The sequence below is a fragment of the Schistocerca gregaria genome, chromosome 1 (genome assembly GCF_023897955.1).
Source record: "Schistocerca gregaria isolate iqSchGreg1 chromosome 1, iqSchGreg1.2, whole genome shotgun sequence".
NCBI classification, from domain to species: domain Eukaryota; kingdom Metazoa; phylum Arthropoda; class Insecta; order Orthoptera; family Acrididae; genus Schistocerca; species Schistocerca gregaria.
In genome coordinates this window covers 608,466,417-608,488,693 of record NC_064920.1, presented here as the reverse complement: position 1 = coordinate 608,488,693, position 22,277 = coordinate 608,466,417, and the positions used below count along the sequence as shown (strand labels likewise).

Sequence of the window (22,277 nt, the reverse complement as noted above, 5' to 3'; positions counted from 1 at the left end):
ATTCAGGAGGACCAGGTAGAGTCGATGGAAGAGAAGGTGTTGAGGTTGTGAGGGAATGAGGACAGGGTGTCTTGGCCCAAAGTACAGATCATGATGATATCAACGATGAACCTGAACCTGAACCAGACAAGGGGTTTGGGTTTTGGGAGACTAAGGAGGTTTCTTCTAGATGACTGGGGCCTAAAATATATACAGACCTAAGTGCATGGCTGTGTGACATCAGCAATGTAGTGTATGTAAATACTTATCAAAGCCTATAGACATATTTATGTCTGTGCCAAAGCCCTTTCATCAAATCTTTGATAGTGTAGTAGGGGCATTTTTTGTAAAATTTTTTGATAAAAGTTGGAGTGATGCCATTGGTTACATGTCACTTCACTTGCTTTATTGCATATAAGCTATAATATGCCAAAGTATATTTGGTGCGTGGTTACCACCACAGTGATTGTTGGAAAGTATGAAAATATGAAATTCTTCAAACAACAGAGCATGCTGACTATGAAAACTGTAATAAGCAGTTGCACTCCTACAAATAAATAGCTGCAGCAATCAGCTGCATTTAAATTTTCTTTACTGTGGATGACGTTAAGCTTACATATAAAAATAAAGGCTGTGGAAGGGATCGATGTGTGGGTCAAGTGTGTCCATAGTACACATAAGTGCAATAAATGTGTTTATAAGTACTCCAAATAACCTAACATAGCCTTCATAAATGCCTCATTGGGTGATTTATATATTAGTTCATGTTTCTGGAATAACAAGTAAAACGGTCCACTGTGAGATTTGAGTAATGTAGTGAAAGCTGGAATAACTTTTGACTGTGACTAAAAATCTTAAATTAGCCGTGAGATCATCTTTAGTAGAAATAGCACTCATGATTTAAAGAATGTAACACTGCAGCAGTTGCATATTTTTTCATGATATGCACAATGCTTTGTGAAAATTTATTATCAAGATCAAGTACAAATGTTTACATAGGTATGGTTTGGAAACTTGCCCATAAGAAATCTGTCTGATTGCAGTTGACTATAATAACATAACTGCAGGGTGAGAGAGGCACATTCAAACACCACATAAAATACTTAAGTGATTATTTCTTTTTGATAATGAGAATAAATTCTCAAAAAGCATAATGTTAAACACAAAAAAATATGTGACTAGTGCAGTGTTTTATTATTTAAATCGTGAATGAGAATGACGCAGTTGCAGGCTTTCCAAAAACATCGATTATGATGAATAGAAACGGCGTTTCTTAAGTGAGTATTGCGTATGAAAATATGAGGGACTATGTTCAAGAGAGAAAATTGAAACGTTTGTTCTTTATGTTCTCATGCTGTAGCTCACAAAGCCAATTCTGGTAAACACTTTGAGCTTCTCCACTTGCTATTCATGGTTTCACCCACAATTGTTTCCATTCCTCTCTTTTCCAGCAAAACGCTCACCACCACCATAAGCTATTGTTAACTGTTTGCTATCTGTTTCCAAACAGCTATGAGGAAAAATCTTATGATCATGTAATAGCTCCAGTGAAATAGTTTGGTCAAAGAAGTTTCACGAAATCTTTGACAGAGCATGTGTTTGTGTTGGCTGGCTGTTAACATTACATTGCTGACCTCACACAGATATGTGCTTAGGCCTGTATTTATTGTAGACCACATGGATGACTCATAAAAAGGTTGGCACAGGAGCATGTCACATGTGAAGCCATGGCTGTACTGTGGATTTGTTTATAATCCTTCTCCATCCTTCCCCCCAAAGGATGTGGTGGTGTGTGTGTGTCAGGATATAGTTGGCAAATCCAGGATGGAATGTAACAATATTATGAAGAGGGAAGTTGCTACTCATCATATAGCACAGATGCTGAGTCGCAGATAGGTACAGTGAATAGACTGTCACAATATATGCTTTCACACACACACACACACACACACACACACACACACACACACACACACACACACACACACACACACACACACACACCTGATTGCAGCTTCTGGCAGCTGAAGCATCATACTGATATAGTTGGTAAGTTGTGCAAGGAATGTGGTAGCATATTTTGAGTCTGAGGACATTGAAAGAGGTAGTATTTGAGAGTGAGGATGATGATGTTTGGTTTGGGGGTGCTCTACAGTGTGGTCATCTGTGCCTGTACAAAGTCCCAATTCTCACACAGTCCAATTTTCACACAATCCAAATTAGCCACGGTCATGAATGATGATGATGATGATGATGATGATGATGATGATGATGACAACACAAATACCCAGTCCCCAGGCAGAGAAAAATCCCCAACCTGGCCAGGGTATCCGATAGTGGCAAGGTGATAGGCATGAGAGATGTTCGTGTATAGGGAGGTGGCATCAACAGTGATGAGTATGGATCCAGGAGGTAAAGAGGTGGGGATGATACAAGAGTCAGTGGAGGACGTAAGAAGCTAGGTTTCGGGCAATTGGTCAGAGGTGTTGGTCAACAAAGATACCAATCATTTAATCACTGACTCTCCACCATCCCATCTCCTCGATTCCTACTTGTCACTGCTGATGTCACCGTCGTACACACCACACTCCAACAAGCCCATCTTACTGCTGCTGAACACTACCTCTCTCAACATTCTTCAGACTTCACACCCATTACCTCATTCTTCATACACCTTACCAACTACAACCTGACACACAACTACTTCTCCTTAGAGGGGAAGGTATATAAAAACTCAAAACACAGCTATGGGCACCCGCAGGGCACCTTCCAGTGCCAACGTTGCATGGACCACCCAGAGGAAACCTTCCTAACCTTTCAAAACCCCAAACCCATTATGGACTCAGAGCCAAGTTGGCCTATGCTCTTTCCTTCACAACCTCAATACCTTCTCTTCCATCAAATCTACCTGGTCCTCCTTAATTCAATGTGCCACCTTCCTGGTCATTCAACTCCACCTAACTGATAGCTCAATCCACAGCTCTGTTCATATTAAACCTGCTAACCACCTAACTGATAGCTCAATCCACAGCTCTGTTCATATTAAACCTGCTAACCACCAGCAGTATATGAATTTTGGCAGCTGTCATCCTGCCCATACCAAGAAATACCCCCATATAGTGTGACCACCCATGAACAGCATATCTGTTGTGACAATAGTCACAGGAACTCACTTGCTCAATATGCTGAAGGACTCACAAGGGCCTCACAGGCAGGCAATACTCTCCAAACATAGTCTGCAAACAAATATACCCTGCCATATCTTCACATAACCCTAATCATCCCATGACACCAAAGAATCAGCCACAATGGCATACCTCCCTTAGCACCCAATACCATCCTGGACTGGGACATCTAGATACATCCTTTGCTAAGGATTATTATATCATGATACCATGAAATGAGATACATCCCCCCTTCTAAAGTGGTGTTGTCACCTACCCAACCTACGCAACATCCTAGTCTTCTTTTATACCATTCTCACTTCCAACCTCTTCCCACAGTGATCCTATCCCTGTGGAAGACACAGGTGCACAAGCTGCCCAATCCACTCACCCAGCACACCCTTTCCAATGCTGTTGGGGGGATTATTTTAACCCATCAGAGGCAGGGCCATTTCATGTGCCAACTCTGCTGCAACTGATGCACGTGGTGTTTCTGTCTGTCTCTCTCTCTCTCTCTCTTTTTTTTGGTGGGGTGGGGGGGCGGGGGGGGGGGATTATGACAAACAACCAGCTGTCCATCAGAATATTTGGCAACCACCAAACTGTGGCCAAGAACAAAGCTGACCCCTGGTGGCACAACATGCTCAATTTCAGCGAGTGCTTCACAATCTGGACCCTCTGGATCCTTCCCTCCACCACTCTATAAATGGGAGTTATTGTTGCACATCCTTTGCTCCTATAACCCTTCGGGCCTCAATCTCCAATGTGACACTGTCCCCACACCCTCAACAAAAAAGTTTCTCCTTTTTCTGTCCGATCACTCCCTCCCAATTTGCATCTGCATTTCACCTTCATTGTGCACTGCTGCCAACTGGATCCAACAACCATGCATCACGTGCTTAGCCTGTGCACCTGCCAGCTCTCCCTCTCACATTTCTAGCCAGCAAACTAGCTGTCTACCTCTGAGCCTCTAGCTACCCCACCCCAACACCTCTTTCTGTCTCCTGTTTCTCTCTGGCTCTACCCATCTCATCCCATCCCACTGCAACCAAATCTACCTGCCAAGCTGCAATCCTTGCACTGTGCATTCAGTTGGCAGTGTGTGTGTGTGTGTGTGTGTGTGTGTGTGTGTGTGTGTGTGTGTGTGTGTGTGTGTGTACGTGCGTGTGCGTGCGCACTCCAGCCCGAGAAAAGATTGATTCCAACTAGCAAGTTTTCTTTCTTTTTTGTGAGAGCCTGCTGACGACTCAACACTTCTGCTTTTCAGTGAAAGGTCATCTTTACTTCTAAAATATAGGAATACATAACACTTACTCATGAGAATAAATATTAATTTTCCTTCTACAGAGCTTAAGTGAAGTGATCCTCAAAGGAGTAAAATCTTCATGAGTTGTCACTGGTGGTTGAATGGTTATGGATGAGAATGGGCACCAATACTGTTGACTTGTAGAGTCCACGTCACATTGTATCAACTGATACTAGAATAAAAGGAGGAACTACTTGCTACTGGGTAGGTGTGTCTAATTCAATGGTTCATTTCAGCTGTGGATCCATTGGGAACTAAAATTTGGACATAATATTTTAGCTGCCAACCACGGGTCCACAGCAAAAATAAACTTTTTGGAATGGAAATAATCTGCCACACTGGCTGTCATCACTTGGATTACAATAGCACTTTATTTTGTATTTTTCACTACTGCACAGTTTAGACTCTGCAGCTATTATCAAGTATACGGCATAACCTGTCTAACAGACATATTAGGGTGACAGCCATAAATTACATGGGGCATACATTGACAACATGCATCTGGATGGCCAGACTTTAAGGTAAATACCATGAACTACTGATTATAAATGATAGGTTAAAACTATATGCTGGAACAAGATTCAAACCAGGATAGTTACCAGTTTAGCCATCTCAGCACTACTGGCTTTGGAGTAATTTAGTATGATTAGTTCTTTGAAGTCATATATAGTATTTTCTGAATGTAAGTCTTACAGAAGATAAATTGAGAGGCAGCTGACATATTTGGTAAACCAAAACGCATTCTATTCTAAGCTAATTTTACACATTTGTTTCTTGTGTCTGGAACTGGAAGGAGGGAGATATTTCTGCAATTACAGCTGACTTGTTTATTTTAATTCTAGTACAGATTACATGGTTAAGTCAGTCAGAAAAAAAGGCTTGATACACTAATCATTAGCTAATGTCAGAAATAGCTAAGAAGGAGAGGGGGAGCTTATGAATGGTGAAGGGATTTTAGTACTCAGCTAGTAACAAAACTGTACACACCAAAAGAATACTTCTGATTAATGCAAAGGTTTTTTGCTCTCTTTTAAGGGTTGTGTTTGTGTAACCAATGTCTGTCAGTAGTGTATACTGCATATGACCTTAAAAAAATGTGACTTGTCAGATGATGGTTTCGGTGCTTCCTAAGTCAAAAACTCTGAAGTGACTTCCACTGCAACCTCCCACTCAATGTGATGGATTGGTTGGTTGGTTAGTTCAAAAGAGGGGGAAAGGGACCAAACTACCAAGTCATCGGTCCCTTGTTCCTAATAAAACAAAGCCACAAGTGTCAAAATAAAATAGACGAGACATATAACACAAAACGGAAAGAAAGGAAAGACCACAAGAATGAAGGAAAGGCAACAAGCACTAAAAGGAGTAAAAGAGGACAAGAGAACAACAGAGAGATGGAAGAAATAGTTAGAAGAGAGTAAAACAAGGAAGCAGATTACAGTCGCTGACCGACCATGAAAATAAAAAGGAAAATCCAGCCGCCCTGGAACACATTAAAACCTTCATCCTAAAAGCACTAGGGTGGAGGACACAGAGGGACAAAGGACAGGTGCTAAAACTCAGATCGAATGATAAAATCCACCCTCATGGATGAAATGTAAAACCAAATCAGCCGATGAGGCGTCGTGAAGTAAAATCAATGATAATGAGTCCGGCAACTGAAGATGAAGTCACAGGGCAGCCAAAGAAGGACATAGCAAAAGAATACGGGCCACTGTCAACCGGGCGCCCCACCAACACTGAGGTGAGTCTTCGCAGCGCAGGAGGTAGCCATGGGTTGCCCATGCATGGCCAATGCAGAGCCTGCAGAGAACCATGGAGTCCCTGCGAGATGCCCTCATCGAGGACTTCCACACATTCATGGTCCCCTTATGGCTCGCAGTTTGTTGTGCATACTGAGATTTTGCCATTTTGTCTCCCAAAGCTGAAAAACCTTGCGGCATAATAATGAATGCAGGTCACTTGCGGGGATGCCCATCTCCAGAAGTGGTTGCCTTGTAGTCTGTTTGGCCAGCCTGTCAGCAAGTTCATTTCCTTGTATTCTGACGTGAACACCACTGAATGACTGGACTGTTCCAGGGCATAGTTGGACTCCTGGATGGACACTACCAAAGGATGTTGAGATTAGCACTGATCAATAGTTTTCAGGCTGCTCACGGAGTCAGTACATAAAAGAAAAGACTCCCCAGGGCATGAACGGAGATACTGAAGTGCACGAGAAATGACCACCAGCTCTGCAGTGAAAATACTGCAGCCATTGGGTAAGGAATGCTGTTCAATATGGTCGCCGTGAACGTAGGCAAAGCCAACGCGACCATCAGCCATCGAGCTGTCAGTGTAAACCACTTCAGAGCCCCGGAACATGTCAAGAATCAAGAGGAAATGACAGCAGAGAGCCACAGAGTTAATGGAGTCCTTAGGGCCATGTAAAAAGTCCAGACGAAGCTGCGGCTGGGGCGTACACCATGGAGGCATACATGAACGGACCGCAAGTAGAGGTGGTAAATGGAAGGACTCCAGTTTGGAGAGAAGGGACCGCACGCGAACCGTAATCGTTGGTTCTGACCTGGAGGGCCACCGATGCAGGAGATGGGCTGCCACGGGCGGGAAAAGGAGACAGTAATTCGGATGTTCAGGGGAACTACAAATGTGTGCTGCGTAACTGGCGAGCAGTTGCGCACGTCTTATTTGCAATGCAGGGATGCCAGCCTCCAACAGTACGTTGGTCACTGAACTCGTCCTAAAAGCTCCTGTTGCTAGTCGAACCCTGCAGTAGTGCAAAAGGTCAAGTAAATGCAATGCTGAAGGTGCTGCCAAACCATAAACCACACTCCCATAGTCAATTCAGTATTGGTGAAGGGCTCTGCAGCACCGCAGCAGCATAGAGCGATCTGTACCCCAATTGGTGTTTCTCAGGCAACAATTCTGCTTAAGCTGACAAATATGAGGGAGCCAAGTCAATCGAGAGTCAAAATCCAGTCATAGGAATCGATATGTCTCCACTACAGGGAGCGGATCATCATTAAGGTAAAGTGCTGGTTCCAGATGAACGGTACGATGCCGACAGAAGTGCATGACACATGACTTTGTGGCTGAAAACTGGAAGCTGTGGGCTAGAGCCCATGACTGTGCCTTGCGGATGGTTCCCTGTGGCCACCGCTCAGCAACACCAGTACTGGAGCAGCAGTACAAAATGCAGACGTCGTCTGCATACAGAGAAGGTGAGACAGAGGGCCCGACAGCTGCTGCTAGACCATTAATGACCACTAAAAATAGAGAGACACTAAATACAGAGCCCTGCAGGTCTCCATTCTCCTGGGTATGGATGGGACTATGGGAGGTACTAACTTGGACATGGAGAGAACGGAGAAACAGGAAGTTTTGGATAAAAATCAGGAGTGGGCCCCAAGAGACCCCATTCATACATTGTGGCAAGCATATGATGTCACCACGTCATATCGTATGCTTTATGTAAGTAAAAAAAGACTGCAACCAGGTGTTGCCACCTGGAAAACGCTGTTCGGATGCCACACTCGATGAACACAAGATTATCAGTTGTAGAGCAACTCTGTCGGAAGATGCCTTGACATGGAGCCAGCAAGCCACGTGACTCCGGGACCCAACCCAATTGCCGACCTACCATACGTTCCAGCAGCTTACAAAGATCGTTGGTGAGGCTGATGGGCCAATAGCTTTCCACATCAAGCGGGTTTTTACCGAGTTTGAGCAGTGGAATGTTGGTGCTCTCCCACCATTGCGATGGAAAAATAACATCGCACCAGATCCAGTTGAGGATGATGAGGAGATGTCACTTGTAGTAAGATGAGAGATGTTTAATCATCTGGCTGTGGATCTGATCAGGCCCAGGAGCTGTGTCGGCACAAGGTGCAAGGGCACTGAGGAGCTCCAACTCTGCAAATGGGGCGTTTTAGAATTCACTGGGGCATGTAGTGAATGAGAGGACGTTCCCTTCCAGCCACCGTTCGAGTGTGCGATAGGCTGCGGGGTAGTTCTCCAACGCAGAGGCTCGAACAAAGTGCTCAGCAATTGTGTTTACGTCGGTAGATAACAAGCCATTTATGGTAACACTGGGGACACCTGTTGGGGCCTGGTATCCAAAAACGCTTTTTATCTTTACCCAGACTTGGGAAGGTGACATATGGCACCCAATGGTCAAGATGTATCTCTCCCAACACTCCTGCTTCCGTAGTTTGATAAGTTGGTGAACGCGGGCATGGAGCTGTTTAAAGGCTAAGAGGTTCTCCAGGGAAGGGTGCCAGTTATGCCGCTGTAGAGCTCGCCAACGCTCATTAATTGCTTCAGCGACTTCCGCTGACCACCAAAGGACTGCCTTACACCTCGAAGAACCTAAAGAGCGAGGGATAGCGTTTTCTGCCAGAGAAACAATTGTTGTAGTCACCTGCTCAACCATCACATCAATTTTACCGTGTGGGGGAGATTCAACAGTGACAGCAGAAGTGAAAGTTTCCCATTCCACCTTGTTTAAAGCCCATCTGGGCAGGCATCTGTGGGCCTGATGTTGGGGCAGTGACAGGATGATGGGGAAGTGGTCACTACCACACAGATCATTATGTGCTCTGCAGTGGATAGATGGGAGAAGTCCTGGACTGAAATTTGATAAATCAATGGCCGAGTGACTACCATGAGCCGCACTGAAATGTGTGGTGGCCCCAGTGTTCAAGACACAGAGGTCGAACTGAGACAGTAAAGTTTCGAGATCTCTGCCTCAGCCAGTAAGCATGGTGCCACCCCACAAGGGATTATGGGCATTAAAATCTCCCAAAAGTAGGAAAGGTTTAGGGAGTTGATCAATCAGTGCAGCTAATACAGTCAATGGTACTGTACCATCTGGAGGAAGATAGACATTGCAGACAGTTACTTTCTGTGTCATCCTTATTCTGACATCCACAGCTTCAAGAGGGGTTTAAAGGGGCACAGGTTCACTACAGACTGAGTTTAGGACATAAACGCAAGCTCTACCTGACACTCGATTATAGTTGCTATGGTTCCTGTAATATCCCTTATAGCTGCGGAGGTCAGGGGTCCGCGTTTCCGGGAACCAGGTTCCCTGAAGGGCAATGCAGATAGCAGGTGTAAAGCTTAACAGCTGCGGTAGCTCAGCCAGGCGGTGGAAAAAACTGCTGCAATTCCACTGGAGGATGACACCATGAGACTGGGAAGGCATGGAACATTCCATGAGGCAGTTTACGCCTCAGGGTCACTTACTGCCACTGACTTATTGCCTCATCAGTCTATATCCATTGTGTCTGAGGGTCTGGGGAGATCTAGGTACACAGCAGACACCAAAATCTTCACTCCATCCTCAGACACAGAGTTTGTAGGTAGCAGTTGTGTGGGTGTCACCACAATTTCCTTTGTCTGAAGGGTTTTATTTTTGGAGTTCTCTCATCGCTCCTTGGGTTTCCCTGGCTGGGAGGACTTCACTGGCTCAGTCTAGGGGACGGAGGATGAGCATGAAGCCCTGCGACCAGCTGCTTTTGGGCTCTTCAGCCACTAGCGAGTGTTGTCTTTCCCATTAGCTGAAATCTGGGAAATTAGTAACCCAAGGGACCTCTTCCTAGTGAGAGAAGCCGAAGAAGAATTACGCTTCTATGACTTAGAAGTGGGGACGGACATCCCCGATGGTTGGTGGTGGTGGGGGGGGGGGGCGCTTGGGGGGGGGGAGGAGGGGGTATTGCTCCCAAAGTAGGTGGTGCAGGAGCAACAGGGAGGGAAATGCCCCCCACTATCAAGGGCGCAGGTGTAGTCTTCGTGACTTGGGTTGGGGAGCTGATGGTGCCAGAACTGTTGCAGAGGCAGTGTAAGACAATGTCATACGCACAGGATGCAGGCGTTCAAATTTTCTCTTAGCTTCAGTGTAGGTCAGTCAGTCTACGGTCTTGTACTCTATGATTTTCCTTTCTTTCTGGATGATCCCACAGTCTGATGAGCAAGGCGAATGGTACTCTCTGCAGTTGACACAGATGGGAGGCAGGGAACATGGAATATTGGGATGTGATGGGCGTCCACAGTCTTGACATGTGATGGTGGAAGTACAGCATGGAGAAATATGGCTGAACGTCCAGTACTTAAAATACTGCATGGGGGGAGGAATATAGGGCTTTACATCACAGCGTTAGACCATCACCTTGAGCTTCTCAGGCAATGTATCATCCTCAAAGGCCAAGGTGAAGGCACCGGTGGCAAACTGATTATCCCTCAGACCCCAGTGGACAAAATATATTTGGGGTCGTATTTCTGTGCATTGAATTGGGCTCGTGAATGCTTAGAGACCGCTGGTGTTTCACCACCAGCAAGAGATGATGGACTAAGCATCATCACGTGTCATCCACCCTGATGCCATCCACTTCTCCCCAAATGCGCCACCCAGCCGCAGCAAAGGCCACCTGGCAGGATGGCCATTGCAGGGAGTCCCGATGCCCCAGAGGGGTGGGAATCTATCCCTTGGCATACGTAGGGAGTTAATGGTGCAGGTATCAGCAGAGCGATCCCTGTGTGGTCAGGAGGCTACAACTAACAGGGTACATTGCGGCCCCAATACAACGGACTGGCTACCGTGCTGGATATCAGGTGCTAAGAAGTCCATGGTCATCACCAACGCAGAAAGCGACACTGCATAGTGTATGGTGGAAAACGCACCCAGGAAGGTGTCTTTGCCCAAGAGATGGTGAATGGGTGGGACTGCAATGTGACAACGAGAAAGCGGGCTACAGATCTCAATGCACAATGGACATGATGCACCATGTAAGGCGCCCTTCCCCAATTGACTCGCTCTTCGGGAAAATTTTGAAGAACAGAGATCAAACCCTACAGGGGACCATCACATAAAGGCCGAAACATGTGAAACTCCTTTTAGTCACCTCTTACGACAGGCAGGAATACCTTGGGCTTATTCTAGTCCCCAGACCCATAGGGGAATGACAGATTTTGCTCTCCCACAGGACTTTACCTTTCTTTCCTATTACTAAAAAGTAACATACAATTTTCCCTCTCTAATTTCCTCTGTTTCTCTAAGTGAAGCTTGAGAATTTCTATTTTTATGTACAGCAGACAAATTTCCAGAGAGCAATCTGCATTTTCCTGAATATCTGAAAAATGGGAATTTGAGAGTATTTAATATCATTTCTTTACTATCACAGAATTTCCACATACTTTTTGTAATGTGCGTATACCAGCCGAGTTTTCATTCCTTAACAAAAGTTTAACATATATTCTGTGCACAATTGCAACACACAAGAAAAGAGAGAAAATAACTAATATACTATAAAACAACAGTTCAGAATCTTTATTTGGAATGATCAGTAACTTTGAAATGCATTAGACATTTTCTGAAAATATAATGTTAAATCAATTGGTACAGCTTATTACATTTCAGGATAAGTCTTATAGAGGATCAACGTGAGAGTGTTTATTACAATTTAAAGAACTCTTTCATGAGGAAAAATTTATAAACAACTTTCCATTGACTATAAGATATTTAAAATATAAGCTTACCAAAGATCAGCATTGTGGTCATATGGACTTTCCTCAATGAGTTCTGGTGCCATGTAAAGGGGCGTTCCTTTAATAGAGGTAAGCACATGTGTTCCGGCACTCATACTTCTTGCAAATCCGAAGTCACACAATTTTGCGGTACCATTCCCTTCAATCAGGATGTTTTGTGGCTTCAGATCCCTTAAACATCAAAAAATTCTACATCTATACATGCTATCTTCCATGCAAACTGTGGACATTAATTAAACAGCTGGCAGGAATCTGAGTACAAGATGTGATATTAATCCACAGAGTTTTACTCCATGTTAAAGTTTTAAAAAATCTTGTCATTAATTACTGCAATCCCAAAATATAAAAGCCCAAACCACAATTTGAAGAAAGGGGAGTAGCAGAATACAAAAGCAAATGGAAGTGTTTGTTGATGACTAGATAATCAGTATGTCATATGTCCTACCATATTCAAATTTAATTTCAGAATTTTCAAGAATTTAAAATAAGTGAGAGCTAATATTTGGCCCAATAACAATACTTTTGGTGAATTATATTTTTTGGCTGTTTGACATTCAATTATACTTCTTCATGTAGAGTTTTTACAGTTGCTACTACTGTAAACTGAAAAGCAGTATGCTTACGCATACAATTTTCTTTTCTATTTATATGTAGCCAGAAGATACAAACTAAGATACCTTATCAAAGAAGTCCTCTGAATGAAGACAATGGAACCCTTAAAGGAAAGTGGTGGTGTTGCATACAGTGGATAAGCTTTGTTTATGCAGCAAAAAAGTTATCTACAAATAATGAATTCAAGCATGTAGTTTGCGATATTATACCACATTATTGAGGACAACTTATGAAGTCATTTGATGTGTTCTCAAGTTTAAAACAAGACAGAGAAGAGGAAAATTGTCTCAATTGACACATGTGGACAAGAATAATTATTGTGAGTGAAGAAGAAAAACAATCCAAAAAAGTAACTGGTGAGGAGAATTGGGTAATTACAGTTACCTACATCTAACTCTGAAGTCTACCATGAAGTGCACAGTAGAGGGTATATCCCACTGTACCAGTTATTAGAGTTTCTTCCAACACCATACACATATGGGGCACTGGAAGAATGATAGTTTGAATGCATCTGTGTGTGCTGTAATTATTATAATCATTTTCTCATGATCCCTATGTGAGCAATATTTAGGAGGTTGTAGTACATTCCTAGAGCCATCATTTAAAGCTGGTTCTTGAAACTTTGTTAATAGACTTTCTTGAGATAGTTTACATCTTCCTTCTAGAGTCCATTCAGTTTCTTCAGCATCTCTGAGACACTTTCCCATAGGTCAACCAAACCTGTGACTATTCGTATTGTCCTTCTCTGTATATGTTCTATATCCCATGCTAGCTCTATCTGGTGCAGATCTCCCAAGCAATATTCTATAATGCGTCACATGAGTGATTTGTAAGGGATCTACTTTGTAGACTGACTGTATTTTTCCAGTACTTTACTAATAAACTGAAGTATACCATCTGCTTTACCCACATCTGAGCTATGTGATCATTATATTCTGTATCCTTACTAAGTAGTACACGCAGTTAGTTGTACGAGCTGACCTATTCCAACAGTGACTCATTGATATTATAGTCATACAATACTATGGTTTTTTGTATTTTGAAGAGCACAATTTTATATTTCCGAACATTTGAAACAAGTTGCTAATCTTTGGACCACTTTGAAATTTTATCAAGATCTGACTGAATATGTCCGACAGTACTGTATTATAGATATCTTGCATCATCTGCAAAAAGTCTGAGGTTACCACTAATGTTGTCTGCAAGGGTCCTAACACACTTCTCTGACGCACACCTGAAATTACTTCTATGTCTGACAATGACTCTCCATCCACGATAACATTCAGAAAAATACTGCATTCTCCATATCAACTGAGCCAGGTGCTGCAGTGCTTAGCATACTGGACTCACATTCGGGAGGACAACAGTTCAAACCTGTGGCAGGCCATCCTGATTTAGGTTTTCCATAATTTCCCTAAATTGCTTCAGGCAAATGCCAGGATGGTTCCTTTCAAAGAGCACAGCGAACTTCCTCCTCCGTCCTTCCCTTATCTGATGAGACCTCGCTGTTTGATCACCTCCCCTCAATCAGCCAACCAACCAACCAACCAACCAACCAACCATCTCACTACCAAAAAGTCCTCAATCCCTTCACAAATGTCACATGATACCCCACGTGATTGTATAAGTATAGGTGTGATACTGAGTGAAATGTTTTTTGGAGATCAAGAAAGACTGCACATACCCGACTCCCTTGACTCAAAGCTTTCTGTATGCTGTGTGAGAAAAGTGGGAGTTGGGTTTCACATTTTTTTTGGAATCCATGCTCTTTGGTGGTGAGGTCATTTTGTTCAAGAAAGCTGATTATGTCTGAGCTCAAAATATGTTCTAAGACTCTACAACAAATTGATGTCAAGGATATCGGACTGTAGTTTTGTTGATAATTTCTCCTACCCTCTTTGTGGATGGGTGAGACCTGTGCTTTCTTTCAACTATTGGTACCATTTTTTGTTCATGGAATTTACGATACTTTATAGTTACGCAAGAGGCTAACTCAGCCACAAGTTCATTTTATTTTGGAATGGGACACAGTTTATGATGCGTAAGTCGTATTTTCACCACATCAACAGTAAATGTTGAAAGATTAGCTATTCGGACAAAAGTGAATTCGAAGGCAAAGAAAAATCTCATTTTCTTACTACATAAAAAAAAAAACAACCTTGCCACGTGTTAAACTGCAAAAGATGTGTGGGAAAGGTTGTACCAGATTTATGATAGTTAATCTGTAGAAAATATTAACTTGTTGTGACATAAGTTTCCTAATACTGAATGGGAATAGGTCATTTTTCAAAATTTGATGAAGTTCAAACAAAGCTGTCTCTGCTAAATAAACCAATCAATGAAATTGATTTGTGAACAGCAGCTGACCGGTGTTGCCTGGTGAAACGTTGTTGTGATGCCTCGTGCAAGGAGGAGAAATGCGTACCATCACATTTCCGACTTTGATAAAGGTCGGATTGTAGCCTATCGCGATCGCTGTTTATAGTATCGTGACATTGCTGCTTACGTTGGCCGAGATCCAATGAGCCTTAGCAGAATATGGAATCGGTGGTTCAGGAGGGTAATAGGGAACGCCATGCTGGATCCCAGTGGCCTCGTATCACTAGTAGTCGAGATGACAGGCATCTAATCCGCATGGCTGAAACGGATTGTGCAGCCACCTCTCGATCCCTGAGTCAACAGATGGGGACGTTTGCAAGACAACAAGCATCTGCACGCACTGATCAACGGCGTTTGCAGCAGCATGGACTATCAGCACGGAGACCATGGCTGCGGTTACCCTTGACGCTGCATCACAGACAGGAGCGCCTGCGATGGTGTACTCAATGACGAACCTGGTTCCTGGCAAAACTTCATTCTTTCAGATGAATCCAGGTTCTGTTTACAGCATCACGATGGCCGCATCCGTGTTTGGTGACATCGCGGTGAACGGACATTGGAAGCGTGTATTCGTCATCGCCATACTGGCGTGATGGCATAGGGTGCCATTCGTTACACGTCTCGGTCACCTCTTGTTCGCATTGAAGGCACTTTGAATAGTGGACGTTAAATTTCAGATGTGTTACGACCCTTGGTTCTACCCTTCATTCGATCCCTGCAAAACCCTACATTTCAGCAGGATAATGCACAAAAGCATGTTGCAGGTCCTGTACGGGCCTTTCTGGATACAGAAAATGTTCAACTGTTGCCCTGGCCAGCACATTCTCCAGGTCTCTCACCAATTGAAAACGTCTGGTCAATGGTGACCCGAACAACTGGCTCGTCGCAATACTGCAGTCACTACTCTTGATGAACTGTGGTATCGTGTTGAAGCTGCATGGGCAGCTGTACCTGTATACGCCATCCAAGCTCTGTTTGACTCAATGCCCAGGTGTATCAAGGCCGTTATTACGGCCAGAGGGGGTTGTTCTGGGTACTGATTTCTCAGGATCTATGCACCCAAATAGTGGTGAAAATGTGATCACATGTCAGTTCTAGTATAATATATTTGTCCAATGAATATCCATCTATCATCTACATTTCTTCTTGGAGTAACAATTTTAATGGCCAGTAGTGAATGAGTTGCAAATAAAGGAAGAGATGAAACAAATGTAGTAACTTCTGTGTTACCACAATTCAACAGAAGGACGTCAACATGACAGAAATAAAATGGTTCTTATGGAAAAAGGCGAAATTCATTCAAACATGATGTGAAGAAGTATTTATTTTGTGGTAAAAGTGGACCTATTTCGAAAGACTGCAAAGCAAACTGTGCATGCTTGAAATGGAAAGGTAAAGGTCATCTATCTAGGAACTGTCCTAGCTGTGGTAAGTCTGCAATATAATGTAATGCAATACAACACAATCATTCTGATTCTGCAATGTTACAGGCTGTGAAAAAGTCATCAGTAGCAATTCCAGGAAAAACTTGGCTTGAGAAATCTGAACTATCTGAAAATGTAACTATAACAGTACGTGATGAATGGTACATTGACAGTGTTGCAATACATCACGTAACAAATTGTTGAGATTGATATGTTTCATACAATCCTCTTGATACACCAAAGAAAATGGACAGCACTCAGAGTAATGAGCAGGTCAAAGCATTTGGAAGTAACCATACTGATGTTGAAAGTTTTGATGGTAAAAGGGTGAACCAGGCATATTTTGAAGATGTGTGGTACTGTCCAGATGATGCTTGTAATTTGTTGTTAGGTAGGCTTGAGAGAAATGTATTGATCAAAGTATCAAAAATGACAGTAAAAGGAAGTAACACAAAAAATGCTGTTGCTTTATCTGAAAGCAAGAATGAACTTCATTCTTTCGTAATGAAAGTGATTCAGCACCAACAATTTTTTTGTTGTAAAGGAAGCTACTGATACTCTTCATAGGTGATGTTAGCAGCTGATATTAAGTAGCAGGGTTGGGGTTGGGGTTGTTAAGGGGAAGAGACCAAAGAGTGAGATCATCGGTCTCATCAGATTAGGGAAGGATGAGAAACACAGTCGGACGTGCCCTTTCAAAGGAACCATCCCGGCATTTGCCTAGAGTGATTTAGGGAAATCATGGAAAACCTAAATCAGGATGGCCAGATGCAGGATTGAACCATCATCCTCCCGAATGCGAGTCCAGTGTGCTAACCACTGCGCCACTGAAGATTGTATGCTAAGTAAACACCTTCGGCTAGTTTTAGGTAATCAAGCTGATAAATAATCTGGTCCAGTATGGTGTCCGTGGTCCAGTGAAAGAAAAGGATTTAGCTGGCTATCAATATTTTCTTTTTTTAAGGGTGACTTTATCGTTTCAGAGTGACATATTTTTTATGGCAAAAAGATGGGGTTGTACAGAATTTGCCAATTTCCATTAAGATGGTGAAAAAACAAACTCAACTGAATATTAAGGAATTGTGCACTGATGTGGAAAGGAGTTTGATAACAGTGACGTAAAGAGAACTGAGTCAATTGGGTTGAAACATTCTGTGACTGCCATACACACCACAGCAAAATGGAGTTGCTGAATGTGAGAACAGGATTATCTATGAGATGGTGTGTCCATGGCTTCAGTCAGCAAGGCATATTCCGAAAGCATTGTGGAGTGAAACTGTACTTGCTCCAACTCACACTCTTGACTGATCTGGATGGAAATAGTTTGACGCTAAATCTTTGGAAGATTATATAGTTGGCTATGATGACTATAACTAATGTATATACTTTCCAGTTGAGTTATTGTCAGCTCAAATGCAAAATTAAAGGATGAAACATTATGACCACCATTGATGAATGTTATTAACAAGTTTGCTGAAGTCTCAACTGTGGATGATTTTAAAAATAAAACACCATATAAAGTGAATGATCAGAAACCTTCAAAGAAAATCATGATCATGTGGATGTGACTGAAGAGGCAAATGGTGTTTCTTTAAATGAAGCTAAAAATAGTGATGGACAATGAGCATTGAGGAGCAGGGAAATGACTAAAAAGTCAATAAGTTACCATGATGAACATGAGCAAATGAAGGTGATGATGCTGAGGGAAGTTCCAAAAGACTATGATGAAGCACTGAAGTCTTCAGATGCAGAAAATTGGAAAGGTGGAATGGATGAAAAAACCCGCTCATATAAAAATTTTGTACCTGGAAATTAGTTGATTTACAAGTCGGAAGAAAAGCTATAGGTAACTGCTAGTTGTTTGCAACAAAATTGAATAATAACAATGATGTTGTCCACTACAAGGCAAGATTTGTTGCAAAGGGGTTTGGTCAGAGGCCAGAAGTTGATTTTTCTGAAACATTAAACCCTGTTGTTATATTTGAAACAATCAAAGCCATTTTCTGTGCAGCTGTTCAATGAACTTGGAAGATTAAAAAATTTACTGTCAAAATAACATTCCTGAATGGTTCAGGTCATGTGTGCATACTGCTTTGAAGGTTGTATGGATTGAAGCAAGTAGCAAAATGTTGGTATGTATGCTTGAATGAGTACTTCAGAAATTAAGCACTTAAGAAATTAAATTTATCAGAGAGCAAAACTGATTTACATATGCACTTTGAAGGGAATCTAATCCTTTTATTTCATACGGATGATGCACTGATGATGGGATCCGATGAAATGGTTCATAGTTAGACAATAAAATTACAAGAAGAGCTTGATATTGTGGTTAGCAAAGTGAAATGCTATTCAGCCTCAAAATCCAAAGATTTGAAAATTGTTTAAAGATTAATCAGACTGCATATGCAAAAAAAAAGTGTTGGCAAGGTTTGGTATGACAGAGCAGATCCAGTACCACTATGTGTTGAATCTGGATGGGTAGCTAGTGATTCACCACCAGCTAATGACACTGACACAAGAGATTATAGATAGTCTCATGTATTTAACACTGAGAACACATCCAGATCTAACACATGCTGTCAATGAGAGCATAAGATTTACCTAGTAAAGCCCACTTTAAACTGGTTAAATGAATTCTTCACTATCTACAAGATACAACTGACAATGAAATACAGTTTATAAAATTAAATACTTCTGTTATAGAACCTAGTAGTGACACCAATCATGCAAGAGAAAAATTGATAGAAGTTCAAGTGGTTTTTAATGAGGTATTATGGTGGAACAGTAATCCAGAAAAGTAAAGTTCAAAATGTGTTGCACAGTCATAATTGGAAGCCAAATTTGTTGCTATAAGTGAGCCAAGTAAATCACTAATGTGGCTGGATCATTTATTGAAGGAAGCTAAAATTATTGAAGAAAGTTCACTTGCTACATTAAATGCCGATAACCAAAGTACTATGCTGACAACCAAAGTACTATTAAATATGTAAAAGGTACAGGATTCTATGAGCACTCTAAAAATATTGATATTTGTTTTCAGTAAGTACAGCAGTTAGTCAATGAGAAGAAGATCAATGTAGGACATGTTTCAGCAAAAGAGCGAGAAACAGACATTTTTATGAAGGGTCTACCAGCGAAGATATTATGAAGAAAGTAAACTTTGATTGGAATGACTAAGTTAGTGAGCCAATAATGAAATATGAACATGATGGGAGAGTGTAAAGGAATGCATAAACTATAATTTCACATTTTATTTTATATGTAATGATATCAGTGTTGTTGTGCAAGTTCTTTGATGAGTTGATGTTGTTCTTGTTATGTTGCCATGAGTAACATCATGTGTGTGGTGTCTGTTCTTTTGGAGATGTCTGAAAGAACACACACTATTTTTCGATTCAACAGTCATATATACACATGATGTAAGAGAAATTCAGACCTCAGTCACAACTGAGCTTTGAAATAATTCCAATGGTATTGCCCTGGACAAGGACTCCCACTTAAGGGGCCACACCATGGTTCAGGTCGAAAAAAATTGATTTTCACTTTTCATCATATTTCGATTAAGGTTTTATTTAAGTACTCTGAAAAGGATTTCGCTGATTTTTTTTTTCCCCCAGCATTTAAAGAGCATTTTTGTACCACACGAGTTTATGTGCCATGCCCACTTTTCTGTCACCCACTTTTCTACATATATTTTAGATCTTTATATCCCTTATATTGCTTTTTTTTTTTTTTTTCTTAATACTCCCGAGTGTGTTGGCTATCCTTGAAATGCAACAGTCGGTATTCTTTTGTTTCTGCTGTATGTAAACAACACGCTTTCAAACACGCGGTTAGTTTTTTTCAAGTGTGATTGTGAGTAGTTGTTATACTTACGTTTGCAGTGCTTGTTTATGTGTGTTTTTTTGTGTTTATTGAAGATGATGAAACAAAGGAATAAATTTGGAAAACTGACTGCAATATTATAGAAAGCTGTATGTGAGGTCAGTGAGGAAAGCATGAAACTGGCTGCTAGGGAAGCAGTGGGAGAAAATGATGGATGTTCAGATATTGCAGTTGCACTTGATGGAAGTTGGCAGAAAAGAGGAAATACTTCTCTGAATGGAGTAGTGTCTGCCACGAGTGTAGACACCGGTAAAGTGTTAGATGTAGAGATAATGTCTAAACATTGCACATGTTGTAAAGTCAATGAATATAAAGGACACAACTGTGTGGCTAATTTTAGAGGAACAAGTGGTGGTATGGAAGTTTATGGAGTACAACAAATATTTCATTGCTCTATAGAAACAAGAGGCGTACGATACACCAAATATTTGGGCGATGGTGACAGTAAGGCATACAACAATGTAGTGAACTCTAAGCCATATGGAGATGCCATTATTAGCAAAATAGAATGTGTAGGCCATGTTCAAAAAGTTTGGAAACAAGGCTAAGAAACTAACTGTTGATATGAGAGGAAAAAAAATTAGAAGATGGAAAATTGTTGACAAGACAGGGTCGGCTAACTAAAACTGAAATAGAAAACGTGCAGGTATACTATGGGCAGGCAATTAGGAGAAATAAAGAAAATCTGGAGGCAATGAAGAGAGATGTTTGGGCCATATTTTTCCATAAGTCCTCTACTGATGATAAGCCATGTCATGGATTGTATCCATCAGGAGAAAATTCGTGGTACAAATACAATAGGGCTCAGGAAAATGGAGAATCTTATTCTCACCAGCATTCTCTTCCTGGTGCTGTTATTACAGCAATTAAACCAATTTTCAGAGACTTGGCTCATCCTGACCTTCTAAGGAAATGTTCGCAAGGGCAGACACAGAACCCAAATGAATGTTTCAACAGCATAATTTGGAACCGCCTTCCTAAAACTGCATTTGTAGGCATGCATACAGTGAAACTAGGAGTTCACGATGCTGTTATTACATTCAGTTGCAGTGATATTGGAAATTGTTGGGTACTCAAAAGGCTGGAAATTAATCCTGGTGAAAATATGATCACTGGGCTGCAACATTTTGATAAAATAAGGATAGTCGATGCAGAGAGGTCTGCATCTAATATGGCCAAGAAAGCAAAACAAACATCCAGGAAGGTGAAAAAGAAGCTGGAAGACCTGCTAGAAGCCAAAGAAGGGCCATAATATGCAGCAGGACAGTTTTAAATAACTGTAAGTAACAAATTTCAAAAGTTTTTTCTAGAAAGTCAATTTCCCACAAACTAAAATTTTCAATACATATGCCCCATTATATCAGAAACTATCACAGATAAATGAATGAAATTTTCAGAGACTCTGTATAACGTAAAAACCCACCTCTGGTACAACATTCATTAATATTCCCCCTTTAGAACGTTCACAAAAATATTTTCTGCAGAAAAAACTTTAGTAAAGTTGACTCTATTAGTGTCAAGTAACATGTAGTAAAAATATTAAGGTCCTGCATCAAATAGTTTTTTTCAGAAATGGGTCAAATACTTGCCTAAATTAACATGTGTTAGATAGGCAGGGTGTGGTCCCCGTAAGTGAGTGGACACATTAACCTCTTCGGCTATCTGAACACACTTTCCAACTAATTAATGGAAAATCTCATATAAAGATGTGAAACAATTACTAACAAAGAGATAGAGGGGCTGGCCAGTACTTACCTCAGCTCAGTACAGCCGATAGAGACACAAAAAACAACCGAAAATTTAAGCTCCTAGCTTTCGGAATAAATGTTCCTTCATCAGGGAGGAGAGAGGGGAAAGAAAGGGAAGAAGGGAAAGTGGATTTAGTTACTCACAACCCAGGTTATGAAGCAACAGGGAAAGGAAAACAGGGAAGGTAGCAAGGATGGAGGCAAGGTTGTCAGAGGGAAGCCAAAGATATTCTACTGC

General features: G+C 41.7%; 1 protein-coding gene across 2 annotated transcripts in view; it reads right to left on the bottom strand.

Annotated features, from left to right (window-relative positions):
- Positions 1 to 22,277, bottom strand: part of LOC126358559 (serine/threonine-protein kinase fused) — a 171,092-nt gene that overhangs the window by 74,910 nt on the left and 73,905 nt on the right. For both annotated transcript variants that reach the window (XM_050007560.1, XM_050007559.1), the window contains exon 4: positions 11,983 to 12,162. In XM_050007560.1, the coding sequence (XP_049863517.1) occupies positions 11,983 to 12,162 (180 nt within the window). The remainder of the gene's footprint in view (positions 1 to 11,982; positions 12,163 to 22,277) is intronic.